The sequence below is a fragment of the Myotis myotis genome, unplaced genomic scaffold (assembly GCF_014108235.1).
Source record: "Myotis myotis isolate mMyoMyo1 unplaced genomic scaffold, mMyoMyo1.p scaffold_m19_p_1, whole genome shotgun sequence".
In the NCBI taxonomy this organism is placed as follows: domain Eukaryota; kingdom Metazoa; phylum Chordata; class Mammalia; order Chiroptera; family Vespertilionidae; genus Myotis; species Myotis myotis.
In genome coordinates this window covers 192,005,207-192,028,592 of record NW_023416313.1, presented here as the reverse complement: position 1 = coordinate 192,028,592, position 23,386 = coordinate 192,005,207, and the positions used below count along the sequence as shown (strand labels likewise).

General features: G+C 40.7%; 1 protein-coding gene across 2 annotated transcripts in view; it reads left to right on the top strand.

Annotated features, from left to right (window-relative positions):
- The window catches only part of RTN1 (reticulon 1), a 184,885-nt gene that overhangs the window by 150,638 nt on the left and 10,861 nt on the right, over positions 1–23,386 (top strand). The window contains exon 1 of one of the 2 annotated variants that reach the window (XM_036309037.1): positions 12,578–12,786. The exons of the other annotated variant lie outside the window; for it this stretch is intronic. Coding sequence (XP_036164930.1) covers positions 12,726–12,786 — 61 coding nt within the window. The 5' untranslated portion in view covers positions 12,578–12,725. Of the gene's footprint in view, positions 1–12,577; positions 12,787–23,386 lie in introns of those variants that run through there. 2 annotated transcript variants of the gene reach the window in all.

The following is a 23,386-nucleotide window of genomic DNA, read 5'->3' as shown; positions in this document are numbered from 1 at the left end:
CTCGCCCAGCCCCAGCCCACTGGCCACCTTCTAATTAATTTCCTTTCAATGTGCATGGATCCGTGCACCGGGCCACTAGTATGTTAATAAACTAAATGTGTGCTATTAGTGGTATTGCTTTCCTTCTTTTCAGTGTGGACTGTTTATCTCTACTCTTCAATTTATGCGTGAGTTACAATTTCATTCCCTGTTTGCTGACAGGTGCAAAAGAATAAGGAGGATTTCATTCTCAAACTCTTGATGGTTTGTCTTTAACCGAGGTTAGAAAAGGGAAGTAAGAATCCCCCTCCACAACTCTGCTAAAACTCTGTAAAGAAGGATGTTCAAAGAGTGAAGACTTTGGCACGACGTTTCCTCCTTTTCTTTTCGCAAGTTTGTCTCTTTGACTTGTGTCTTTGCATGACAAACATCTCTTTAAAAACTTAAGTCACATGCCAGAGTTCTCTTCGCTTCAAGTTTAACATCAGATGTCAATGTTGCTGAATTACCTTTAAGTCAGTGTCTCTAACCTTCAAGTCTTGGAAAAACCATCATTACTCAGAATATTAGACTAAATTAAAGGAAAAATAAGAATATCATCAGAGCACAGCTCTGTCTCTATTTACTAGCACAAGGGTAAGCCTGTGCTAAGGACACTGAGGCTGCATAAGAAGTGGTCTTTGCTGCATTGCTGAGATCAGCAGGGCTAGGAGAAGACTCATCTATCCAGACCTCCAGTTAGCCAGTTTCAGCATTTCTATGGGGCCGCTGCACAACCACATCTTTTAAAACCAACTTCACATGAGTTGTTAGCCTAGGACTAGCTGTATGCTGTAGCCATTGTTATAAGAGACAGAATACTGCTTTGGCCAGGTAGCTCAGTCGGCTCTAGCATCATCCCAATGCACCAAGGTTGTAGGTTCAATCTCTGGTCAGGGCACATACAAGAATCAACCAATGAATGCATAAATAAGTGGAACAACAAATTGATATCTCTCTCTCTCTCTCTCTCTCTCTCTCTCTCTCTCTCTCTCTCTCTCTCTCTCTCTCTCTTCCTCTATCAATAAACAAAAAGAAAATAACAATTTTAAAGAAAGAATACCTTTCTGGTCCTGAAACTTCTAGACTTGCTATAACACAGATACTATCCTGCACATTAAAAGAAGGGGGGGGGGAGAGAGAGAGAGAGAGAGAGGTGTTAAATGATTGTTGGGTTAGCTAAGGGTGGAGAGATGTTCATATTCTAGCAAGTACACTGATTCAATCTTAGTGTTTTTATTCCTTTAAGCTCCTGAGGTTGTGGGCTGTAAAACTTTGCCATGTGTTTATTCTCACACATACTCCCCACAATAATAGTCTGCTCTTATCCTTTGTCTGCTTACTTTTTTCCTAACACAAAAGCCCTCCTCTGAAATTCCAAACCTTAAATAGTGAAACTCCAGGGTTTGCAGATTCTGGCTGCCTCTTGCTGAGAAAAAAATGTCAGTGCTCTTTCAGCAGCTTCCTGGGCTTTCAATATATATAATTGATTTCAGAGAGGAAGAGGGAGGAACAGAAAGATAGAAACATCAATGATGAGAGAGAATCATTGGTCAGCTGTTCCCTTCACACTCCCTATTGGGGATTGAGCCTGCAACTGGGGCATTCCCCCTTGACCAGAATCAAACCTGGGACCCTTCAGTCTGCAGGCCGATGCTCTATCCACTGAGCCAAACCGGCTAGGGCTCAGATGAGTACTTTTAAAATTTCCTTCTAGATATGTTAGGGGTGGTTTGTAAAATTGCAACTGTTTGCAGAAATATACTGCTGTGCCTTAAATGTTTAATGAGATCATTATTTTAACGCCAGATTCTGGTCTTTGTTTGTTAATGCACGCTCAGCAGAGGGAACTTTTTTTGATGACTTGATATTAATGAGGCACTATTGTAAAATCATCAGTCTCTCCCTTCTATGATGATTTATTGAGAATGTTTCTTTTAAATTGATGTATAAGACATATTTGCAATAGCAGTCCACCTGTGTAGTTATTCTATTTACTGTAGCTTTCTGTCAAGATGGTCAACCATGACCTTCAAAGAAAATGGTTGAACATGTCTAACTTATTCATGGTGGGAGGAATGGCCAGAAGATGGAAACAAGGAGTCTGTATAATGCAGAAGAGACCAAGTGAAGCAGGGCTAACTCTGCTACCGAGCCTGACTCGGTGATTCCTCAGTAGGAATGCTTTTGGCTGCAAGTTATAGACACTCCAACTATCATCAGTGTGAACCATATGGACATTGACTGTTCACGTAATGAGAAGTTTAGAGGTAGTAATACCAGAGACATAGTGGCCAACAGATCACAACATTAGGGCACTTGACTTGTTACCATTCTCATGGCCTTCTCCTCATGATCACAGGATGGCTGCAAGAGTTCCAAGCATCATGTCCTCCTAGAAAGCTGAGGACAGCCAAGTGACAAAAGAGTTTTTGCTTTTCATCAAGAAAAAATCTTTCTCTGAAGTCCTCCAGCGGACTTCCCTTTATAGCTCTGGCTCAAACCTGGGCCCAGAGCACTCCTGTGTGCAAGGCATTCTGGAAAAACTGTGTTTATCTCTAAGATTAGATAGATAGATAGATAGATAGATAGATAGATAGATAGATAGATAGATAGATAGATATAGATGATCATATAGCTTTATGTGTATGGGTTTATAGACTCCATAGTAGGAGGAATTCATGGAAGAAGAGAATTTGCAATGATGGTAGGTCAACCATAATGGGCCAACCACATTTTAAGGTATTCATTTCATACTGACCTTTCATAGCCTCATCTTCTAGCTTGCTTCATATTTCCCTTTTAGGCCTTGTCAGTCTCCTTAGAGAAAATGTGACCATTATTTATTTTCCTGGAAGTGACAGAGCATTCCTTTACAAAAACAAAATATTGCTGTTATGCTGTTAGCTCTTCCACCCCAGCCATCTGTCCCTCCCTCTATGCAAGATTGCCAGTTAATGTCCCAGCACCAAGTCAAATTTGGCATGACGGCAAAACTAAACCCCAACACTCACCGGTATTGAGTTCATCAGCAGAAACAAAGAAGATGATGATGATGATGATGATGATGATGATGATGATGATGATGATGATAGTAGACCAGAGGAGGTTGTAGAAGACTCTAATTTCAGTGGTTAGCAGTTTTGTTTTATTTAAAAAACAATAATGGAACTTCTGATTTAGACAAGATGGCACAGACGTGTTTCTCCCCATTCACTTCCACTAAGCTCAACTATCAAGTCCAAGAGACAAGCAAAGGAATATTTTGAAAGATATTAAAATATGAACCAGTTTGAGGCCCCAGAACTGGAGTAACAATACAGAGGGAGGATGTCTTACATCCCTCACTCAGTAGACCTGGTGTTTTTTTACCCTTAGCTGCAGTAGGAAGCTCAGGTAGGTCTGTTCTCCCCAGATCCACTGGGAGTCTCTCTGATAACACCAGGCTAGCCTGGCAGACCTGGAAAACAGGGTCAGTCAGGAACCCTGCCAGTAATGAGCATCCAGGGAAAATGCTCTCCTTCCCTGCCAGGCCTGAGATTTCCCTTTTCTGCTAAGGGAGACTGAGGCAGACAGGCAGGCAGAATCGGGAAGACTTGGACTCATCTAGAACAAATGGCCCTGTGGGCTTGAGACTTTCCTCCCTGCCAGGAGACAGCAGGGCAGCTGGGAGGCACCAGGAGGGGGTCGCACTGTACTGCTCCTCTACTGGGAGACACTCAGCAGCCCCTTCTGGTGAAACCTCCTCGGTTTCCTTAGGCAGCACCAGCAGGGACCAGGCGGAGCCCAGTGGTACCAGATAAAGCAGACCAAAATACCCTGCAAAGGGTATGAACATTAAACTGCCTTTGGAACTATAGTTAACAAAGTTTGACCAAGACCCACATGCTAAACATAAACCAAGTGCCTGCCTACTGAAAGAAATGATTTAAGTAGAAAGCAATGTCTCCTAACAATCCAGACCATCTAGGATGCAATAGAATATCAGCCATCATACCGGGAACTAAGAAAATTACAATATGAATGAGAAAAGACAAACAACTGTTGCCAACACCAAGATGAATCAGGTGTTGGAGTTATGTGAAAAGAATTTTAGAGTTGCCATCATGAAAATGCTTCAACAGTCAATTGCAAATTCTCTTGAAACAAATGAAAAAATAGAAAATCTTAGCAAGGAAATACAAATTATAAAAATACCAAATGGAAGTGGTAAAACTAAAATTTCAGTAACAAGCATTTTTAAATTGCTCGATAGCTCAGTACTAGAGTGAAAGAGGATAGACTCGGTGAACTTGAGGAATAGAAGAAAGAAAGAAAACACACTGAAAAAAATATGAACAAAAGCCTCAGGAATGTTTTGAGAAGGAACAAAAGATCCATGAGCTGTATCATCAGAGTCCCAGAAAAGAGGTGAGGGAGTGGGGCTGAAAGAATACTTGAGGAAATAATGGCTGAAAACTAACCATTCTTGACAAAAAGCCTAGAGATTCAAGAAGTTGAGCAACCTCCAAACAGGACAACACCTCCCCCCAAATCAATGCCAAGACACATCACAATTACATTTTTGAAAGCTAAAGACATCTTGAAAGCAACCAGAGAGAAATGACATGTTATCTGTACAGAAACAGCAATTCAAATGACTGCAAATTCCTCATCTTTTAAAACCGTGGAGGCCATGAGCAAGTGACACAATATTTTAAAATGCTTAATGAGAAGAACTGCCGACTGTAAATTCTGTATCCAGGGACACTAACCTTCAGGAATAAAGGAGAAACAAAGACATTCTCAGGTGAAGGAAAACTAAAAGAATGTGTCACTAGCAGACCTCTCCTTAGACACTGGCTGGAGGAAGTTCTTCAAAGGAAAAGGAAATGATAAAAGAAAACTTGGAGCTTTTGGAAGGAAGAGAGAACAACAGAAGGAGCAGTAATATGGGTACAAAATAGACTATTCGTGACTTTTATACATCAAGTTTATCACTGTAACAAACACTAAAATACAAATTCTGAACACAGTGATGCTAAAAACAATATTTAAAGCTGAGGGAGGTAAATGGAAGTGAGGGTTCCACACTTCGACGTGGTTACAAGTCACTGTATATTGTAATACTCAGAGCAACCACTAAGGAAATTATATAAAGAGATAAACTAAAAAACAACAACACAATAAGTAAAGCAAAATGGAATCCTAAAAATATCAAGTAAGGAGCCCACAGGAAAGCAAAAGAAAGAAACAAATAATAAGAACGAGTGATGAGAAACAAATGGGAGACAAACAAAATGATTTAAGTGCTAACATATCAATAATTATCCTAAATATGGATGATCCAAGTGCACCAAGCAAAAGATTAGTAGAGTGCATAAAAAACGACTCAACCACACACTGCTTGCAAGAAATTCACTTCCGTTTCAATGACATAGGTTTAAAGCAAAAGAGATATCATATAAACGTTAATGAAAAAGACAGAAGTGGCTATATTAATTTCTGAAAAACCAACTCTTCCCAACTCCATGCTCTCTTGCTATCAGCATGAAATTTTTTACAAATGCTTGAGAAAAATATAAGTGGTGATCATGCAAATTCTGGGTAGCAAATAAGGAACATAAAATTAGAGCCATGCATGGTCCAAGGGCAGGGATGTGTGCACAGCAAGTCTGGAGAACCAAATCCCTCGTAAAAAAAAACACAAATACAGTCATGCCTGGGCTTGGTGGAAATGTGCAGGCTGCAGAAGCTAATCCAAGTAATGCGCTTGAGAAGGTCGGCAGGGGAAACTCTGAGAGATGTGGTAGGAAGGAAGGAAAGACCAGGAAATGGACAGCAATAAACTCAGGTTGCCAAGGAGTTCGGGAGCACAATGTTGGCCTGAGGCAAGGAGTTGTGCAGTCAGGAGAGGCGGAGACAGAGCACAAGGCTGGCCGGAGGTGAGCACAGAAGCAGTCCAGACTGCCATGTGAAGTTGCCAGGGTGTGCCCTTTGTGAGGGTGCCTGGCCAAGACAGCAAGTGAAGCTGATGCCAGCTCACACTGTTCACCAAGCCTCATGCTGACACGCAGCATTGCAGCCATCTGGAGGTGGAATCATACTCTAATTTTTTCTTCCATATTCTTTTTTAATAATTAATATATAATTCACATCCCGCACCCTTTTAAAGTGTACAGTTCAGTCGTTTTTAGCTTATCCACTCAGTTATTCACCACTATCTAATTTCAAGATATTTTATCTCCAAAAAACCCCTCTCTCCCTCTTTTCCTTCCTCCCTCCCTCCCTTGCTCCCTCCTTTTCTCCCTTCCTTTTTTTCCTTCCTTCCCAGGAGTGAAATTGCTGGGTCATATTGTGACTCTGTGTTTAACTTCTTGAGGAACTACCAAAATGTTTTCCAAAGTGGCCATGCCACTTTACATTCCCACCAACAGTGTATGAGGGCTCCAGTTTCTTCATATCTTCACCAATACTTGTTATTTTCCATCTTTTAAATTATATACATTATAGTGGGTGTGAAGTAGTTGTAATTTGATTTGCATTTACTTAATGATGGTTAGCATATTTTCATGTGATGATTGGTTATTTATATATCTTCATTAGAAAATGCTTATTCAAATCCATTGCCCATCTTTAAATTTGGTTGTCTTTTATCTTCTTTGAAAGTCCTTTGTATATTCTGGATACATATTCTTTGTCAGATGTATGGTTTATAAATGTTCCCTCCCATTCTATAGGTCGTTCTTTTACTTTCTTAATAGTTTCCTTTGATGCAGGAAAATTTTTGAAGTGATAAACTTGATGAAGTCTAATTTATCTATTTCTTCTTTTGTTCCTTATGCTTTTGGTGCCATATCTAAAAAACCTCTTTCTAATGCAAAGTCATGAAGATTTATGCCTATGTTTTCTTCTAAAAGATTTCTAGATTTGTCTCTCATATTTAGTCTTTGATAGGTTTTGAGTTAATTTTTATATATGGTGTAAGTAGGGATCCAACTTTTATCTTTTGTATATCCTGTTGCCCCAGCACCATTGTTGAAAATACTATTTTCCCTCCATATTGGCATTCTTGTCAATAGTCAATTGACTATATATGTAGGGATTTATTTCTGGACTTTCAATTCTATTCCATTGATCTGTATGTCTAGCCTTATGCCAGTACCACATTGTCTTAATTACTATAGCTTGTTTTGAAATCAGGAAGTGAGAGGCCTATAACATAGTTCTTTTTCAAGACTGTCTTGTTGCCCTGGCCGGTGTAGCTCACTTGGTGTCGTCCCATACACCGAAAGGCATAGGTTTGATCTTTGATCAATGTTTCACTCTCACATTGATGTGTCTCTCTCTACCTCTCCATTCCTCTTTCTCTAAATCAAATTTTTAAAAAGCATGTCCTTGGATGAGAATTTTAAAAAATGATTGTCTTTTCTTTTATGGATCTCTTGCATTTCCATATGAATTTTAGGACCAAGTTGTCAATGTCTGGGGGACAGGAAACCTACCTGATATTAAAACTAGTAGGGGGATAGATTATATGAAAAATATGACTAATTAACATGACTTAATTGACATTTATAGAACATTTCCCCTTAAAACTCTAATGTGACTTAAGTGACACTTACAGAACACCTCTCCTTAAAACTTCAAAACATGCATTCAAGTCCACTTGCATATGTGTCAAAATAACTTAAATTCCAGGATTTAAGACAAGCCTCAACAAATTTCAATGGATTAAAGTTGTACAGAGTTTGCTCTCTGACGACAGAAGAATTAAACTGAAAATAAACAATAAGAATACTTAGAACAAATCTTCAAAAATTATAATTCTATATATAATCAATAGACCAAAGAGAAAAATCACAATGACTATAGGAAAATATTTTGATCTGAACAATAACATTAACATAATATATCAAAACAGCAGATGCAGCTAAGACCGTGCTTAGAGAGAGAGAGTTTTTGACTTTTAAATAAATCTGTCTTTTATTTATGCCAGCTTTTAAGGTTTTCTCCTTGTCTTTGATGTCTTCCAGTTTCACTATGATGGGGGTCAGGGTGCTGATTTCTCTTGGTCTTGCTTGGGGCTAGAATGTATGTCTTTTACCAATTCTGGAAAACTCTCGGGCAAAGTTGGATAAATTATTCAACTTCTTGTTACTCCTCTCCTTGAAACCCTGCAATGTCTCCCTCATTTATTGACTGTTTTACTACACGGATCTGTCATGATCATCTGGCCCCTGCATGTGTCTGTAATTAAATTTCCATATCTGTCTGCTAGAAAAGCTTCATCATTCAAACCGGTGATCCTACTTCTTGATCCTAACTCAGCTTACCAATTACCAACTCAGAAGCCTTCTCTGAACCTCCTCTTCCCTCTAACCACTCTCTGTTTCATGTATCCACTCCTTCCTGCTCAGACCTCTATCAGTTGATTGCATTTATCTAGTTATGTGTAAATCTCCCCCCATGAGACTCAAGTTCCCAGTGGACAGTTCCCTTTGTAGCACGTAGCATGGGCTCTATAAATGTTTGTATTTTGAATGAATGCATGAATAAATGAATCAATCAAATGAAGGCAGACACTATCTATCGCATAATGATCATGTAACAACTAAATATATACCAAATGAAAGAGCACCTGGCAAATAACAAGTGCTAATTTGCTGTTTGAATTGAAGACAATTCATGCATTATTTTGGCACAGTGGGTTATGTACCAAAGTGGTTATTTCTTTAAATTTCCTTATTCTAATATGGCATAAAGCAGAGTTCTTAGTGTTCTTTGATCATAATGAAGTATTCTTTTAGTTCTGTGCCTTTTCTTCTAATTGCTATGCTTCTCAGAGCTTAAAAATAATCAAGGCATTCTATGAGAAGCTTGATATAGATTACCAGCTATTACATTCTCTCCATTCTCAGTGCCTCTGTGAATGCTCTTCTCCCGTAGACTGTCTCAATGACTTTCTTCTTCTCTTCCATTAGGTGTCTGCTGTAATTTACCATAAATTAGGCCTTTGCTGACCCTCCTTATAAAATAACAAACTTCCACCCCACCCCCATTCTCTATCCCCTTTTAACTTGCTTTGTTTCCCCCAGTATAATTGACCACAAGTGAAATATATATATTTATCTCCTTTATTATTATATTCCCCCCCCCCAATAATACACATGAGCATATAAACTTCTTAAACACAGGAACTTGGTTTTATGGATAGAACAGTACCTAGCATCCAGAGGTGCTCAGTAGATAATTATTGAATAAATATATTAATGTCGGTGCCACTGATTCTCATCAGTAGAATCTTGATGCTACAGGAGACAGACATGATACAGCCACCCTGGGCATGGTAGCCTTCAACATTCATCTCAATCCTAGATAAGATTACAAAACTTGACTATGTTACTTTTCCTTGGAACAGACTGCCTCATGCATGATTTCCCCCTGAAAACTAAAGAAATCGCTTCCTCTCCTGGCAGGCACCTGAAGCCAGTTCTAAACTGGCTGCGTACAAAGCCCGTCTGTTCGCTCCTCGTTTAAAGACAGTGGCATTTCCTGCCTGCTTTTAGCAAGCTTTATTTTGCTTTCTGTTTCCTTTCACTACTTACAGGCAATTTGCATATCTTTTCTACCCACTTTATCATTTCGATCTTGGCGAGAGGTTTCAATTAGTACTGTGTGGGCACTTGTGCAAAGAAAGCACCCACTTACAATGTCTATAGGAAATAAATTCTTATTATTTCATAGAAACAAACATTTAAAGCTATAACTCATTTGTGTAAGAGAGAGGTCCAGAGACGATAAATTTCACATAACTAAATTTCACATGACTAACTTTTGCAACACATCCCCTACCTCGCAGGCCTGATCCTCATACTCTACTGTCTGATTCTCCTTCAGTAATTTCATTTATATTTCTCTTATCGTCTAAGCATTAATCTAAAGGCTCTCCTACCCCATACTTATTCCACCAGTGTGTCTCTGTCTGTGGCATCCAACATAATCTCAACCTTCAACTGTCGAACTGCTATATTGATGTTGGGGGTGCCATCAGGCTTTTCTCTCCAGACTTACACGACTAAAAAGAATGCGGTCTTTCAGCTAAACTTGACGATCCAAAGTCACCTTTGTGGCCAATGAAAACGCGTGGCCCATGAAGCCTGACAGTTCCCTCCGCTTGGGGAGGAGGTGGCCTCTGCCTCCTCTTCCGTGTTGGGAACATGCTGCTCTCAGTGCTCAGTACTGTCAGATTAGCAACACACACTGGCTCTGGTAACCTGGCGGACAATGAGTACTCACCACTGAAGACACCTGGGGGCACCTTCTGGACTGAAGGCTGATGACTGGGGCTATCACTGAGCTGGCAGTGCCTCCTAGTGGCCAAGGCTCCAAAGGTTTCCAACTGAAAAGTGGGTAGGGCAGCAACAACCCACCTGGCAACCCCTTTCCTCTTCAGCCTTCTGAGTCCTGTCCCCACCTGTTTGCACAGTGAGAATTCCTCAAATACCAGTCCAAACCCACATCATTCAGTGAGAATTCATCAAGTACCAGTCTTTTCAGTATTTTGCTGACTGAATTCCCCAACATGACTATGACAATGAAAAGAAATGGGAGGGGAGGGATAGGGGATATAAATATTAACAGTCACTAATGTCTCTAGAGCAGGTCACTTTGAAAAGTGCTCTGTGATAACGTGGTCATTGCTTTCCCTTCCCATCAGGCCAGTGGGAGCCCTGACACCCTCCTCTTGTAGAAGACTTCAGCGGCCCAGAGAGTCAAATCACCCTTCTGGAGTCCTTCTTGTTAAGCTTCCATAAGAATTATTTCAGATGTGTTAAAGACATATTCAGAGAGGTTTAGCTGGTTCCTCTAGAACAGTGGTTCTCAATCTTCCTAATACCGCGACCCTTTAATACAGTTCCTCATGTTGTGGTGACCCCCACCCATAAAATTATTTTCGTTGCTACTTCATAACTGTAATTTTGCTACTGTTATGAATCGTAATGTAAATATCTGATATGCAGGATGTATTTTCATTATTACAAATTGAACATAATTAAAGCATAGTGATTAATCACAGAAACAATATGTAATTATATATGTGTTTTCCAATGGTCTTAGGCGACCCCTGTGAAAGGGTCGTTCGACCCCCAAAGGGGTTGCGACCCATGGGTTGAGAACCGCTGCTCTAGAAGCTTATATTCTAAAAAGAACATGCATTATCCTAAAGATCCTATTTTAAAGTGTATATGCTTCAGAAAATGAACGATAAATCTGATCTACAAGCATAACCTTGAGGTTACTGGTACAGGACACCCAAATGTAGATTTGGGTCTGGGAAGGAATGGCAACTGTGGAAGAACCCCAAAGGCTTCACTTCTCCCAGAGAGAGAGAATTCCGAATAATGAATGGGCCGTGTTACAACAAACGAAGTGGGAACTCTTCCTTCTGCATGTCGCTGTGGTCCCCGAGGCATCCTCTGTCCTCGTGCTGTGGTCTTTCTCCTCAACGCTCCCTCCGCCGGGGCTTTCCTTCCCAGAATGCCCAAATGCCACTCCTTTTTCTGTGTGCTATTTCTGACTTGTCCTCGTGGAAAACATACCTATCCCCTGTCCGTTCTCTCCAGGCCTTGGTGAATAATCTGGTAACGGATTTCAGTAGGTCACCACTCACTGTTCTGCTTCTGCCACTGACATCTGCATTGTAACTAGGGCCTCCTAACGCCGTTGCTCACTGGGCTTGGAAACCGACTATCAACCAAGTTATACACACCATCCCCCCTCCAGTGGCCCCCCAACACTCAACCTCAAAGATGATGTTACTGAGGCAGAATGCGTTTGCTTCCTTGAGTTCCATTTGGATGTCCCCACAACTGGAGTGCCGCTGCAGTGACCACCAACTCCGTGTCCAGAGCCCCAGGGCTTTGATCTGGTGCGGACAGGCACTGCATTCTGATAGGTATTTGTTCATTCAGCCCACACACAGAGCTGCAGAAGGCAGCAGGAGAAACAAGCCCTCGGGGACAGAGCAGTGGCATTTCTTTACAGTGACTGAGGCTTGCCAAAAGGATTTTGGATGGCGCTGGAATATGCCAAAAGAGCGAGGGGATAGGATAAGGGAAGATGGCAAGCAATTAACATAAAGCATGGCCAGAATGTAAACATTTGGGGGAGAGAGAGGCTGTTGAGCCATGGTGACAATTAGGGGACATTATGCTGAAAGCCTGATGTTTGTACTGCCATCGGCTACATCTTATCCAACAGGTTTCTTGGATTTCTAAGAAATTTCTAGAATATGCCCCCAGCCAGTCTGGAACTCCTAGGAACAGCCCTAGTCCTCTACGCTCATCCTTACCCTGGGTCCTTTCCCCCTTCTCAAAACCTCCCACGCCCGGTCCACAATTGCGCTCTTCAACCGTCTCCAGGGCAGCACCCCCTGGGTGACCGAGCCCGAGCTCCCACGTTGGGGCGCCCGCCCGCATCCCCGAGCCCAGCGCGCCGGCAGCTCCCAGCTCCGGGGCGCGCTGCGCTGCGCTGATTCGCTGCGGCTGAGACTGCGGTGCCCGCGCCCCGCCCGCCCCTCGCAGCGCAGCGCCGGCTGGTGCAGCCTCAGTCTGTCTGCAGCCGCGCGGCCACCGCGAGCCCAGCGCTGCAGCCCGGGCCGCTGACGCCGGAGTGCCCGCTCCCCGCCCCCAGGACAGCAACGGCGAGCCCCCAGAGCCCGCACGATGCAGGCCACTGCCGATTCCACCAAGATGGACTGTGTGTGGAGCAACTGGAAAAGTCAGGGTATTCTCTTTATTTCAGTAATGCATGCCTGCGGCGCACGGGAGCCCGGGACCCGGACTCGGCCATTGTGCATCATTTCACCTGTGGGACCTCTGCATGCTTTATCCCCCAGAGCTTTCTGTTGGGGGGAGTAAACTTGTTATGTCAAAAATCAAAATGGATAGTGTTTGATGTTTTTTCTTTCCCCCATTTGTTTATTTTCCCTCCCACCGCCACCCTTTTTGTTTTCTTGTTGTCAAGCTAGTATTTTTTAAAATGCATCCTGTGCCTCCTCTGGGAGCTCTTTGGGATCCGTTGACCATTCAGTACTTGTTTAATCCCTCCTCATCCCCGAGTTAAAATGCTTTCTTATTGTTCCATGCATCCCACTGTATTTCATTTCTGCAGAAAGGTGGCAACCTCCTGGTAGAACCATTAACCGAGTGGGCACTAGTGCATTCTGTTAAGTGGGACACACCCATTTCAGGGTTGTTATTTGTGGTCACACAAAGGAGACTGGGCATGCAGACTAGTTCTCCAAATCCTGAAGATGTGATGGCGTAGCCACATATTAGGAGGGTTCACCTGGAAATATTTCAGGGGTTTTTTGTGTCTGTCATGCGGGTAACTGCTAACTACTATTTATTAATAATCGGTGTCTGTGGAACAAGTAGAGGGGAATAAAAAGCACTGCTGGTTTCCCTCTGGTAGAACAGATTTATTTTGAAACAGTCCATGTTAGCACTGGGTGTGGCCACCCTCCAGCCTCGCTTGGATTGCTTTTCAGCCATTTTTATTCAGCCTCATACTTCACACATCCATCTCTCCTTTGTTACATTAAGATGCCCTCCTTCACCTTGCTCAGTTTGAGAATAGGAGGAGATGGAGATCATTTGCAAGAATGAATTATGTGTAGAAACCTTGGGGTGTTTGTAAGATGAAGTGTCGTTTAATATTTAACAAATATGGTTCTGAAGAAGGTGCATTTGACTTAACCTGCAGGGCTGTAGCGTCCCTTGGGGGACCAAGAATACTCTGGAGCAGAAGCTGGGTTTTGTGGGTTTAAAAAAAAACACCAAAAACTGGCATCTTCCCCTTGTAATTTTCTCTCACAGAAAGAATAGGATATCTTTTCATCTTTAATGCCCTGTGGGGGTTTTCTTTGGTAGATTTTTTTAGGCAAAGAAAAAGTAAACACGAACCTTAGAATTAAGAAGACAATTGCTCTGCTTCTGATTTTGTCGGTTGGGTGGCAATGACAAAATACATACAGTCAAGTTCAAATTGTGTGGGTGGGCCTATTGGAAATACAACTGTCAAAAGTAAATAAATGGACCTAATACATTTGAAAGCCAGGACATAAAGAAATGTATGGCAATTCAAGAGTATAATTTTAGAGAATGATGACAATGCTATGGAATAGCATATGTTGTATACAGAAGGCAGAATTTATACAAAATTCTTGATAATATTTCATTCTTGTTATGTGTTTAGATTCATCCAATTTGTTTGATATACACAGTCAACAGCCAGCTATGGCTTGATATAATATCAAGTTGAGTTGGACATAAAGACAGAACAGAGTTGGTTTTTACACTATGATTATGGGATTCTTCTATTCTTACCAAAAGTAGATACCAAAAGGTGGCAGATTTTGTTTTATTTGTATAAAATATAAAACATTATTTCTTATATTTTATCTTATATGTATCATAATCCTATATATTTGGCTCAGTTGACCTCATAAGGGGGTAGGATGATTAAAATGCATGGACATTTATAATCACAAAATGACACAAAATGCCATTACTTCCCCATTGAAAAAAATCATTTTCATTTCCAATATATAGCAACTTGTGAAGATTAATGCAAGATCATTGAGGGTCTTCTGGACACAGTGACCTTTGGTAGACTTTAGTACCATTGATTTCCTTTTGTCAAACAGAACAAAGCTATTATCTTAAAGATTGATGAAAATTGACTAATAACTAGGTGGGTGTACATAAAAGAGAAATGGCAAGAAGTAAATATTCCTTTTCTCCCCAATAGGACAACTTTTCATTTAAACTAAATCTACAATAAGGGGCTGTTGTTGTTTTTTAGCATTTTCAGTGTATTTTCTGCATTTTAGCTCCATTATCAAAAACAATTTCTATTAACCCTGGCTGCACATTAGTATCACCTAGAGAGCTTTAAAAAACACAAAGGCCCTGGCTGGTTTGGCTCAATGGATAGAGCGTTGGCCTGCGGGCTGAAGGGTCCCAGGTTCGATTCCGGCCAAGGGATCGGCCCATGCCTAGGTTGTGGGCTTGATCCCCAGTGTGTGTGTGTGGGGGGGGGGGGGGAACAGCCGATCAATGATTCTCTCTCATCATTGATGTTTCTATCTCTCTCCCTTCCTCTCTAAAATCAATAAAATATATTTTTAAAAACACACACACACAAAAACTCCAAGTATGCCTGTACCCCCAGAGGTTCTGAATCAATTGGGCCAGGCATCAATATTTTTTAAAAGCTCCTCAGGTGAGTTTAGTGCGTAGTCAGGTTTGAAGCTACTGGCGTTTAATAATACTTATTGAGCCCAGTCCATAGGCCAGCAGAACAAGGTCTGGTATGCAAATGCTGAAGTGGGTGTGATCGAGAAGCAGCTAAGAAGACAGTTAAAAGAAGGCCATGTGACATTGTTGATAATGTCCTCCAGAACTATTCCAAGGAGAAAGTTTTTATTGGAAAAGGGAATAAAGAAGGTGAGCCCTAGCCGGTTTGGCTCAGTGGATAGAGCGTCGGCCTGTGGACTGAAGGGTACCAGGTTCCATTCCAATCAAGAGCACATGCCCGGGTTTCGGGCTCGATCCCCAGTGGGGGTGTGCAGGAGGCAGCCAATCAATGATTCTCTCTCATCATTGATGTTTCCCTCTCTCCCTCCCTCTCCCTTCCTCTCTGAAATCAATAAAAATATATATTTTTTTTAAAGTGAGCTTCAGGTTTTCTTCTGTGTTATTAAACCTTCCATAGAGAAATCGCAGCCCATTGTCTATCACATGAAGACTCTACTGAAACCAACACACTGTATCATAAGAACTCTACAACACATGCAAAAGGAACCTTATATTTATTTTATTAATACATAAGATTTCAGTCATAGATAAGAACATTTAAAGAGATTAAAAGTCTACATTATACTAAGCTACACAGTTTTTTTAAATGATACTAATACCCAGCATTGGTTAATAAATCAAAGCTGATTCTACTCAGTGAAAATGAAATGACAATAAAACAATAAGCTAATAAAACACCTATGTATACGGTAATCCTTTTTTTTTTTTCTTTTTCTTTTTTCAGAGGGGAAGGGAAAGAGAGAAAGATAGAAATGTCAATGATGAGAGAGAATCATTGATTGGCTGCCTACTGCGCCACCCCACACTGGGAATGGAGCCCACAACCCAGGCATATGCCCTGATTGGGAATCAAACCTCAACCTCCTGGTTCATATGTCAATGCTCAACCACTGAGCCACACCAGCTGGGCGATATACACAGTAATCTTAAAGACAACAACATCATTAGTTATTTATTGGGCCCATTTACTGAGCACTTTACTTGCATCATTGCCTTTAATCCTCACAAATCATATGTGTTACGTATGACATGTAAATTTTATTACTATCCCATTTTACAGGTTTTCAACTGAGCCTTCTACCAAGGCACACAGCTAGTAATTCCAGAAGCTGGATTTAAACCTAGGCTCCCCTCTTCTCACTGCCCTACTATCTGCCTCAATGCCTTTTTCCTCATTGGTTTTTCTAAAAATATGAATTATCTAGGTAATGGTGATTGTGCGGATTTAATAACCCCTCACATTTACATAGTTTTCATTTGTCAAATGTCTTCTTATTTGAGATTTTTCAGTTTACTTTTTGACATTAAGAGCCTCAAAGAGGTTAAGTGACTTGCCCAAGGTTTTTTGATAAGTGGTATGTTGAGTAGTGAAGAGGTGACGGTTGGCTTCAAATCTAGAACTCTTCCCATCTCAGCACTCACCACCTCTTTTACTAGTGCTGAGTTACAGAGAGTGAACTCTCACTTACCTCTTCTGGGATATTTTCACATAGGTTCTCTCTTTACAAACAGCAAAATTCATCAGCAAGGCAGTGGTCTTAACCAGTTCATGCCATTTTTGTCATCATCACCATCATTATAAATTCATCATCCTAAATTTTCCATCAGTATTATCTATGTTCCAATCACTGTCCTAAGCTCTTGTTACATATCTTTAGTAAAGGCAATTTTAAAAACATAAAGGCAGACCAATATCACCTTCCATCAAATATAGCATTTTATTTGGATTCAATATTATTAGGATACTGTACAATTATTTTTTAAATATTTTTATTGATTTCAGAGAGGAAGGGAGAGGGGGAGAGAGATAGAAACATCAATGATGAGAGAGAATAATTGATCGGCTGCCTCCTGCATGCCCCACACTGGGGATCGAGTCCGCAAACCAGGCATGTGCCCTTGACCGGAATCAAACCTGGGACCCTTCAGTTTGCAGGCCGATGCTCTATCCACCGAGCCAAACCAGCTAGAGCAGGATAATACTGTACAACTATTACAACATAAATAATTACATTTGCAAACTCCCTCTCTGCAGATTCTAATGAGATCCAATGGGAAAACTGGCTTAGCAAGGAGTTAAGGGGTTTTTTTTTAATGAAAGAAAAGCCTCATTATACACATAACACACCAACACACCAAATGTAGGTAGTTATTACTCCATCGAAAAATAAAAGTATTTTTTGCATTATGTTATCATTTTCAAGAGAATCTTTATGAGGAAATGTCTCAAAGTTTGGGGAGAGAAGAAAGGCTTTATTGTTCTTCTAAAAGTGGTACATGCACATTATGACAATTCCCATTTGTACGAAGAGAGGTCAAATGAAAGTCGCAAGTCACCCAAAGTCCTACCACCTACAGTTAACGAATGTTAATACTTCATCATTTTTAAAAGTATTCTCTCTCTCGTCTCCCTATCCCCTCCATGCTTTCCTCCTAATTTCTTCTTATATTCAAAATGGTATTATTACTCAATTCTTTTTTATCTTTAGACTTGTTAATATATTTGAGACCAGAATCTGTAATCGATATATTTTAAATTAGCTTATGATAGAATCAAGTTCTAAAATCCACTGAATCCAGCAAACGAAAGCTAGCATACATGGTTGGATCATTTTCAGACTATCACTTTTCTTTTTGAAATAATTAAATGTATGTCACCAACACATTTCCCATCCTTCTCAACACGCTGTCCTAAGTTATGTGCATATCTGGTCATGTATTAATATTTACATACTGTCACCTTTCCAGTGCTTACAAAAGTACACACAAACATTCAAAGAAACACAGTTGCCTTATTAATAAGCTCACACTTTAAAAGTTAAGAATTTGACATTAATAAGTCTTTAAAAGCCATCGTCTGCCAAAGTGACAATTAATAATAATAACTACATTAAAAATCTTGATAATTACAATTGTATTTCAAATGTACGGCATATATTTTAAATAAGATAACATTATTAGGAGTTTTAGAACGTAGAAATATAGACTTCTATTTCCTCCAAATAAACTTGAGCTATATTTTTAAGTTAAAGCTGAGCAAAGCTATAATTTTCATGCAATCAAATCCTTAAGTTCTTTTTTATTTTCATTATTGCCACGGGGGGAGGAAAATAATTCAAGCATCACTTACAAGGCCTTTGCCCAAACTGGCATTCTTTATGAACAAGTGAAAAGTACAACCATCACAGGTTTGAATGTTTAGAATTTATTGGAGTTCCACTCGTTTCACGGCGGTTATACTGTATGTCTTGTCTCAGGTACATTTCATCACTCCGCAGAGCAAATCTAGTGGTAATAGGGGTCGGGAAGGACATAACATTTTATTGAACAGAACGGGAGCACAAAGAGAAATGATTCCTTATCCTTATATCTTTCTAGTTCAAGAAATATTGTTATTATTATGGTATTGGTCAAAATTTTTAAATTTACTCATTTATTTTTATAAAGAACCAACAGCTGTCTACCTCCGAGGTTCCTTTCTATTCTAATACAACGCTGGTTTTTTAGGGTGTGGCCCAGACTTAAGATTTTGGGACTAGTTATGACTGATGACCACCCACCAAATGAACAGTTTTGTATTTTGATATGGCCAGGAAGCTTAAAGAAAGAAAAGCACACGAAGACATTCATTGCTCAATACCTCGCAAATCTTTCTGGGTGCCTCCCTCCACGATCATGTGCCCAAAGTCTCGTTTTCTCTCCATATGGCCATCTCTGCCTTTGATGCCAGCTGCCCTTGGAGACTCCTCTAAAGGAGCCCATTTGCTGGAGTTTTAGCAGGAGGAGCAGGCCATACTGTCTTAAATACTAGGCCCTGCCGTTTCACTTCTTAGCCAGGCCCACCCATCACCATGACAATGGGCCTAAGCATTGTGTTACCTTTGTCACAAGGGGAGAATGTGGTCCTGGTGCTTAGAACTAGCAAACAGAACCACATTCAGCTGCTTCACAAAATTCACAGAAACATGAAAGCAGTTGATGTTTCTGAAGGGTAGTCATTAGAAGAATGTGTTTGCTTTTGTCTCCCGTGGAATTAAAATACCAGACATCGTTGCTGGCTGTGGCTTTGCTCATCAAATCCTTCATTCTCCGTTGTTCCACCAAAGCTCACGTAGAGGATCACCCGTGTGCGTGACATGCTGTGTCTTTTACTGTCTGCACAGAGCACCAGGCTTAGTGTCTCTCCCCTTTCAGAACATCTACAGAATGATTTAAACCTCTGGAAACAGTGCTGCCATTTTTCTCTTGACGCTCTCTCGGCTGCATTTGGAGCTGTGAAGCAAGGGCCTGAGAAATGGAACCATTGCAGGTGTTTTATTAGCAAAAGACCCTTCCAGAAGTTTCCTCTCTGGGCTCAGGGCGCCTGAAGTACCAGTTAAAGTTTTAATTTACGTGAGAGACTTTTCAAGGCAGAGGAAGCTCATGAATTTGTTGACTGGAAGATGTCATCTTTGAAGGTCTCTGTGTATGTTGAAAGTATTTTTATGCATCTATTTCCATTATGTTTCTCCAGTTTGATAGCAAAATAAAGGAAAGTTCAAGTAGGGAAAGTTACTGTTTCTTCTGGTTAACTTTTAGGGATGGTATTTTGTTTGCCTCATGAGCATCAGAGAAACTGGCTTTTCTATACTGCTTTGGACACTGGGTTGTAAAGAACTGAGGTTTTTATAGCCTTCTAATCCCTTTTAGAAGGTAGTCAGTTATCATAACCAATTATTGGAAGCTTGCTAAAATAAAAAGTAAAAGTCAAGAGCATGTCATTTTCAACAAGCCTTTAATTGAAATGCTGATATTACCTATGAATAGGATTTCCTCACTTGGCCTTTTAAAAATAGCATTAACTGCCCGGCCAGTATGGCTCAGTTGGTTAAGCATCTTCTAGTGCATTGAAAGGTCACTAGTTCAATTTGAGGTTCGATTCCCAGTTGATTCCTAGTCCAGGGACATGACCCTGGTCGGGGTGTGTATGGGAGACAATGAATCAATGTTTCTCTCTCACATTGATGTTTCTCTCTTGGTCGCTTTCCCTCTCCCTTTCTCTCTCTCTAGAAAGAAATCAATTTAAAAAAAATTTTTTTAAGTAGCATTAACTTCTCACAGCAAGGGATGCAATGCTACCTGTAATCTTTTTTGGACCAAGATGGAATATAAATAAATATATTTGGGAATATGGTGCAATAATGCAGATACTTGTGCACAGTTTATTGCCAGTTCATATTATTCCCTTATTCCACATTTTGCCTTCTAAATGAAATTTGAATATCTGCACCACTGTCTTCTTACTTCCTACATTTTTAATAAATTTTCTGAGTACTGCAACCACTATTAGGTCATAATGGAATACATTTATAATAGTTTCACAAACCAAAAAATTTTGGACTGCATCAAAGGACTGTTTTCTAGAAATTTGACATAGCATTTTATTTCCATTTAGCTATTAGTTAAAACCTTGGATCACTTCTATTTTCCTCTTCTGTTCTTGCTTGGATTATGGAAGTGCGGGTAGCACTGATTTCAGTATTTCAAATTTGCCAGTTCACCCTTGAGGTGAATTAGCACTAAGTCAGCCCCAGGCAGGCTGAGGTGTGCCCCCACCTGTGGTTTGGGGACTGAGATGAGATCACCGAACCCAGTCCATTTATCAGGTTGATAGGACACACTGATCTCTTATTCCAAAGCCATATGGTTCTTGGCAAAGTAACTCGTAATTCTCACAATTGGCAAAACAATACAGTAATTTGCCTGTGTTGGTGAGCATGCCTAGTGAATGTGTACTCTGGTGTACAACCTCTCATCTGGCCTTTCTACATTAGGAGGATATTGAAAGAAGAGAAAAGCTACCTATACTTTGTTGGACCCAATGACGACTTTGGGTAATTTATTGCAGTTACAGAGTTATTGGTAGTTTTTGAACGTAGGTTCTAAGGAAATTGTATTCAAATATCCATTTTTCTGGATTGGGTGCGATAAAGCTTCCTACACAAGCTTACATCACCGTAAGCAAAATTAAAATGTGAAAACTTGGCATTTGCACAGCAGACTGGGAACACAGAAATTCTCTTCTCTGATCACACCCCATCACTTCCTACCCTTCCCGCTGAATCATCGGAGCTTCGGGCCATTTGCCAGCACTCTGACAACACACAGCCATTGCCATTCTCCCAGCCCAGGGGTGGGCAAACTTTTTGACTCGAGGGCCACAATGGGTTCTTAAACTGGACCGGACCGGAACAAAAGCATGGATGGAGTGTTTGTGTGAACTAATATAAATTCAAAGTAAACATCATTACATAAAAGGGTTCGGTCTTTTTTTTTTTTAGTTTTATTCATTTCAAACGGGCCGGATCCGGCCCGCGGGCTGTAGTTTGCCCACAGCTGTCCCAGCCCATCCGCCCAATGGTCTTCACTGCCTCTCATTCCCAGCCCGGGCCCAGGGTGTTCATTCCAATTCTGTCCTCTTGGATCTTCAGCTCCTCTAACCATGCTCCTTGTGCCAGTTCAGAGCCCTGGCTCAGCTCCACCGCCTGCTGCTCAGAACACCAGTCTCGAACTTTGCTGACTGGACCCTTTAGAGCAGTGATGGCGAACCTATGACACACGTGTCAGAGGTGACACGCGTACTCATTTTTTTGGTTGATTTTTCTTTGTTAAATGGCATTTAAATATATGAAATAAATATCAAAAATATAAATCTTTGTTTTACTATGGTTTCAAATATCAAAAAAACTTCTATATGTGACACGGCACCAGAGTTAAGTTAGGGTTTTTCAAAATGCTGACACGCCGAGCTCAAAAGGTTCGCCATCACTGCTCTAGAGATCCTCCACTTGAACCAGACCCTCTTTACTTTCTGGCAGTCCTTTCATCCATTTCTTTTGGAATCTTTACTATATTTTTCTAGATCAGGGCTGTTCAGCTAACAAGACACATAAGTAATTTGAAATATTCTAGTTATATTAAAAAAGAAACAGATAAAATTAATTTTGATAATATATTTTATCTAATCCAACATACCCAGAGGATTAGCCTCTCAACATCAAAAAAATCAATATGAACAGCATTAATGAGATACTTTATTTACATCCTTTTCTGGACTAAGCCTGAAATTGGATACACAGTTTTTCCAAATGGACCAGCCACATTTCACTCAGTAGCCACCTTGGCTCCCCACAACTGCAGTGAATAACACAGGTCTTTGACTTTTCCTGGTCTCTTCAAGTCCTATCCCAGTCGCCGCAGTCTCAGGAAGACCTCAGGACTCAAATCTGCCTCCAGCCACTTCGTTATTCCCTTTCCACCTCAACACATGTCCGTTGCCCCCGCCTGCCCTCTCCACTAACATTTCCAGGTTTCACTCAACCTCAAGGTTAACTTGTTGCTACGACTCCTCAAACTACCATTCTATTTACCATCTTCTTTATTACTTTGAATTTCCCAGCACCTACTCAACCACAATTGCATCCCTTAGTCTCTCCTCTCTTGGAGGTTTTCTCTACTCATGACTTCGATCATCATTTCCACTCAGACTGCAGCCAAATATAAGTGTTCAGTCCTTTTTACTAAACTTCAGTCCTGCATTTCCAAGTGCCTACTGCATACCTTCATCTGAATAGCATTGGAATATGATATTACTGGCATTTAACTCACAAATACTCTAACAAATCCTAGGAAAAATCATTTAATTTCCAAGCTTTAAAAAAAGTAATGCGTATGGCGTGTAATTGTCAGTCTCAACTCATCCCTGATCCCTATTCCATCTCTGCCCCCGGCTATGCCAAAATACCCTGCGTTGGTGTCATCATGTCGGAACCCAGAGGTTTAAAACCAAGTGTCCGCTTTTCCTCAAACCAGCTCACCCTCGGATTTCCTGCTTTTGTCGGTGACATTAATCCCTCACTCACCCAGCTTGGAAATGTGGCTTTCACCCTTAATTAGCTCTTCCTCCTTTCTCCCACAGCTAATTAGTCACCGTTCTTGTCAACGAATCCCTCATAATATTTCCC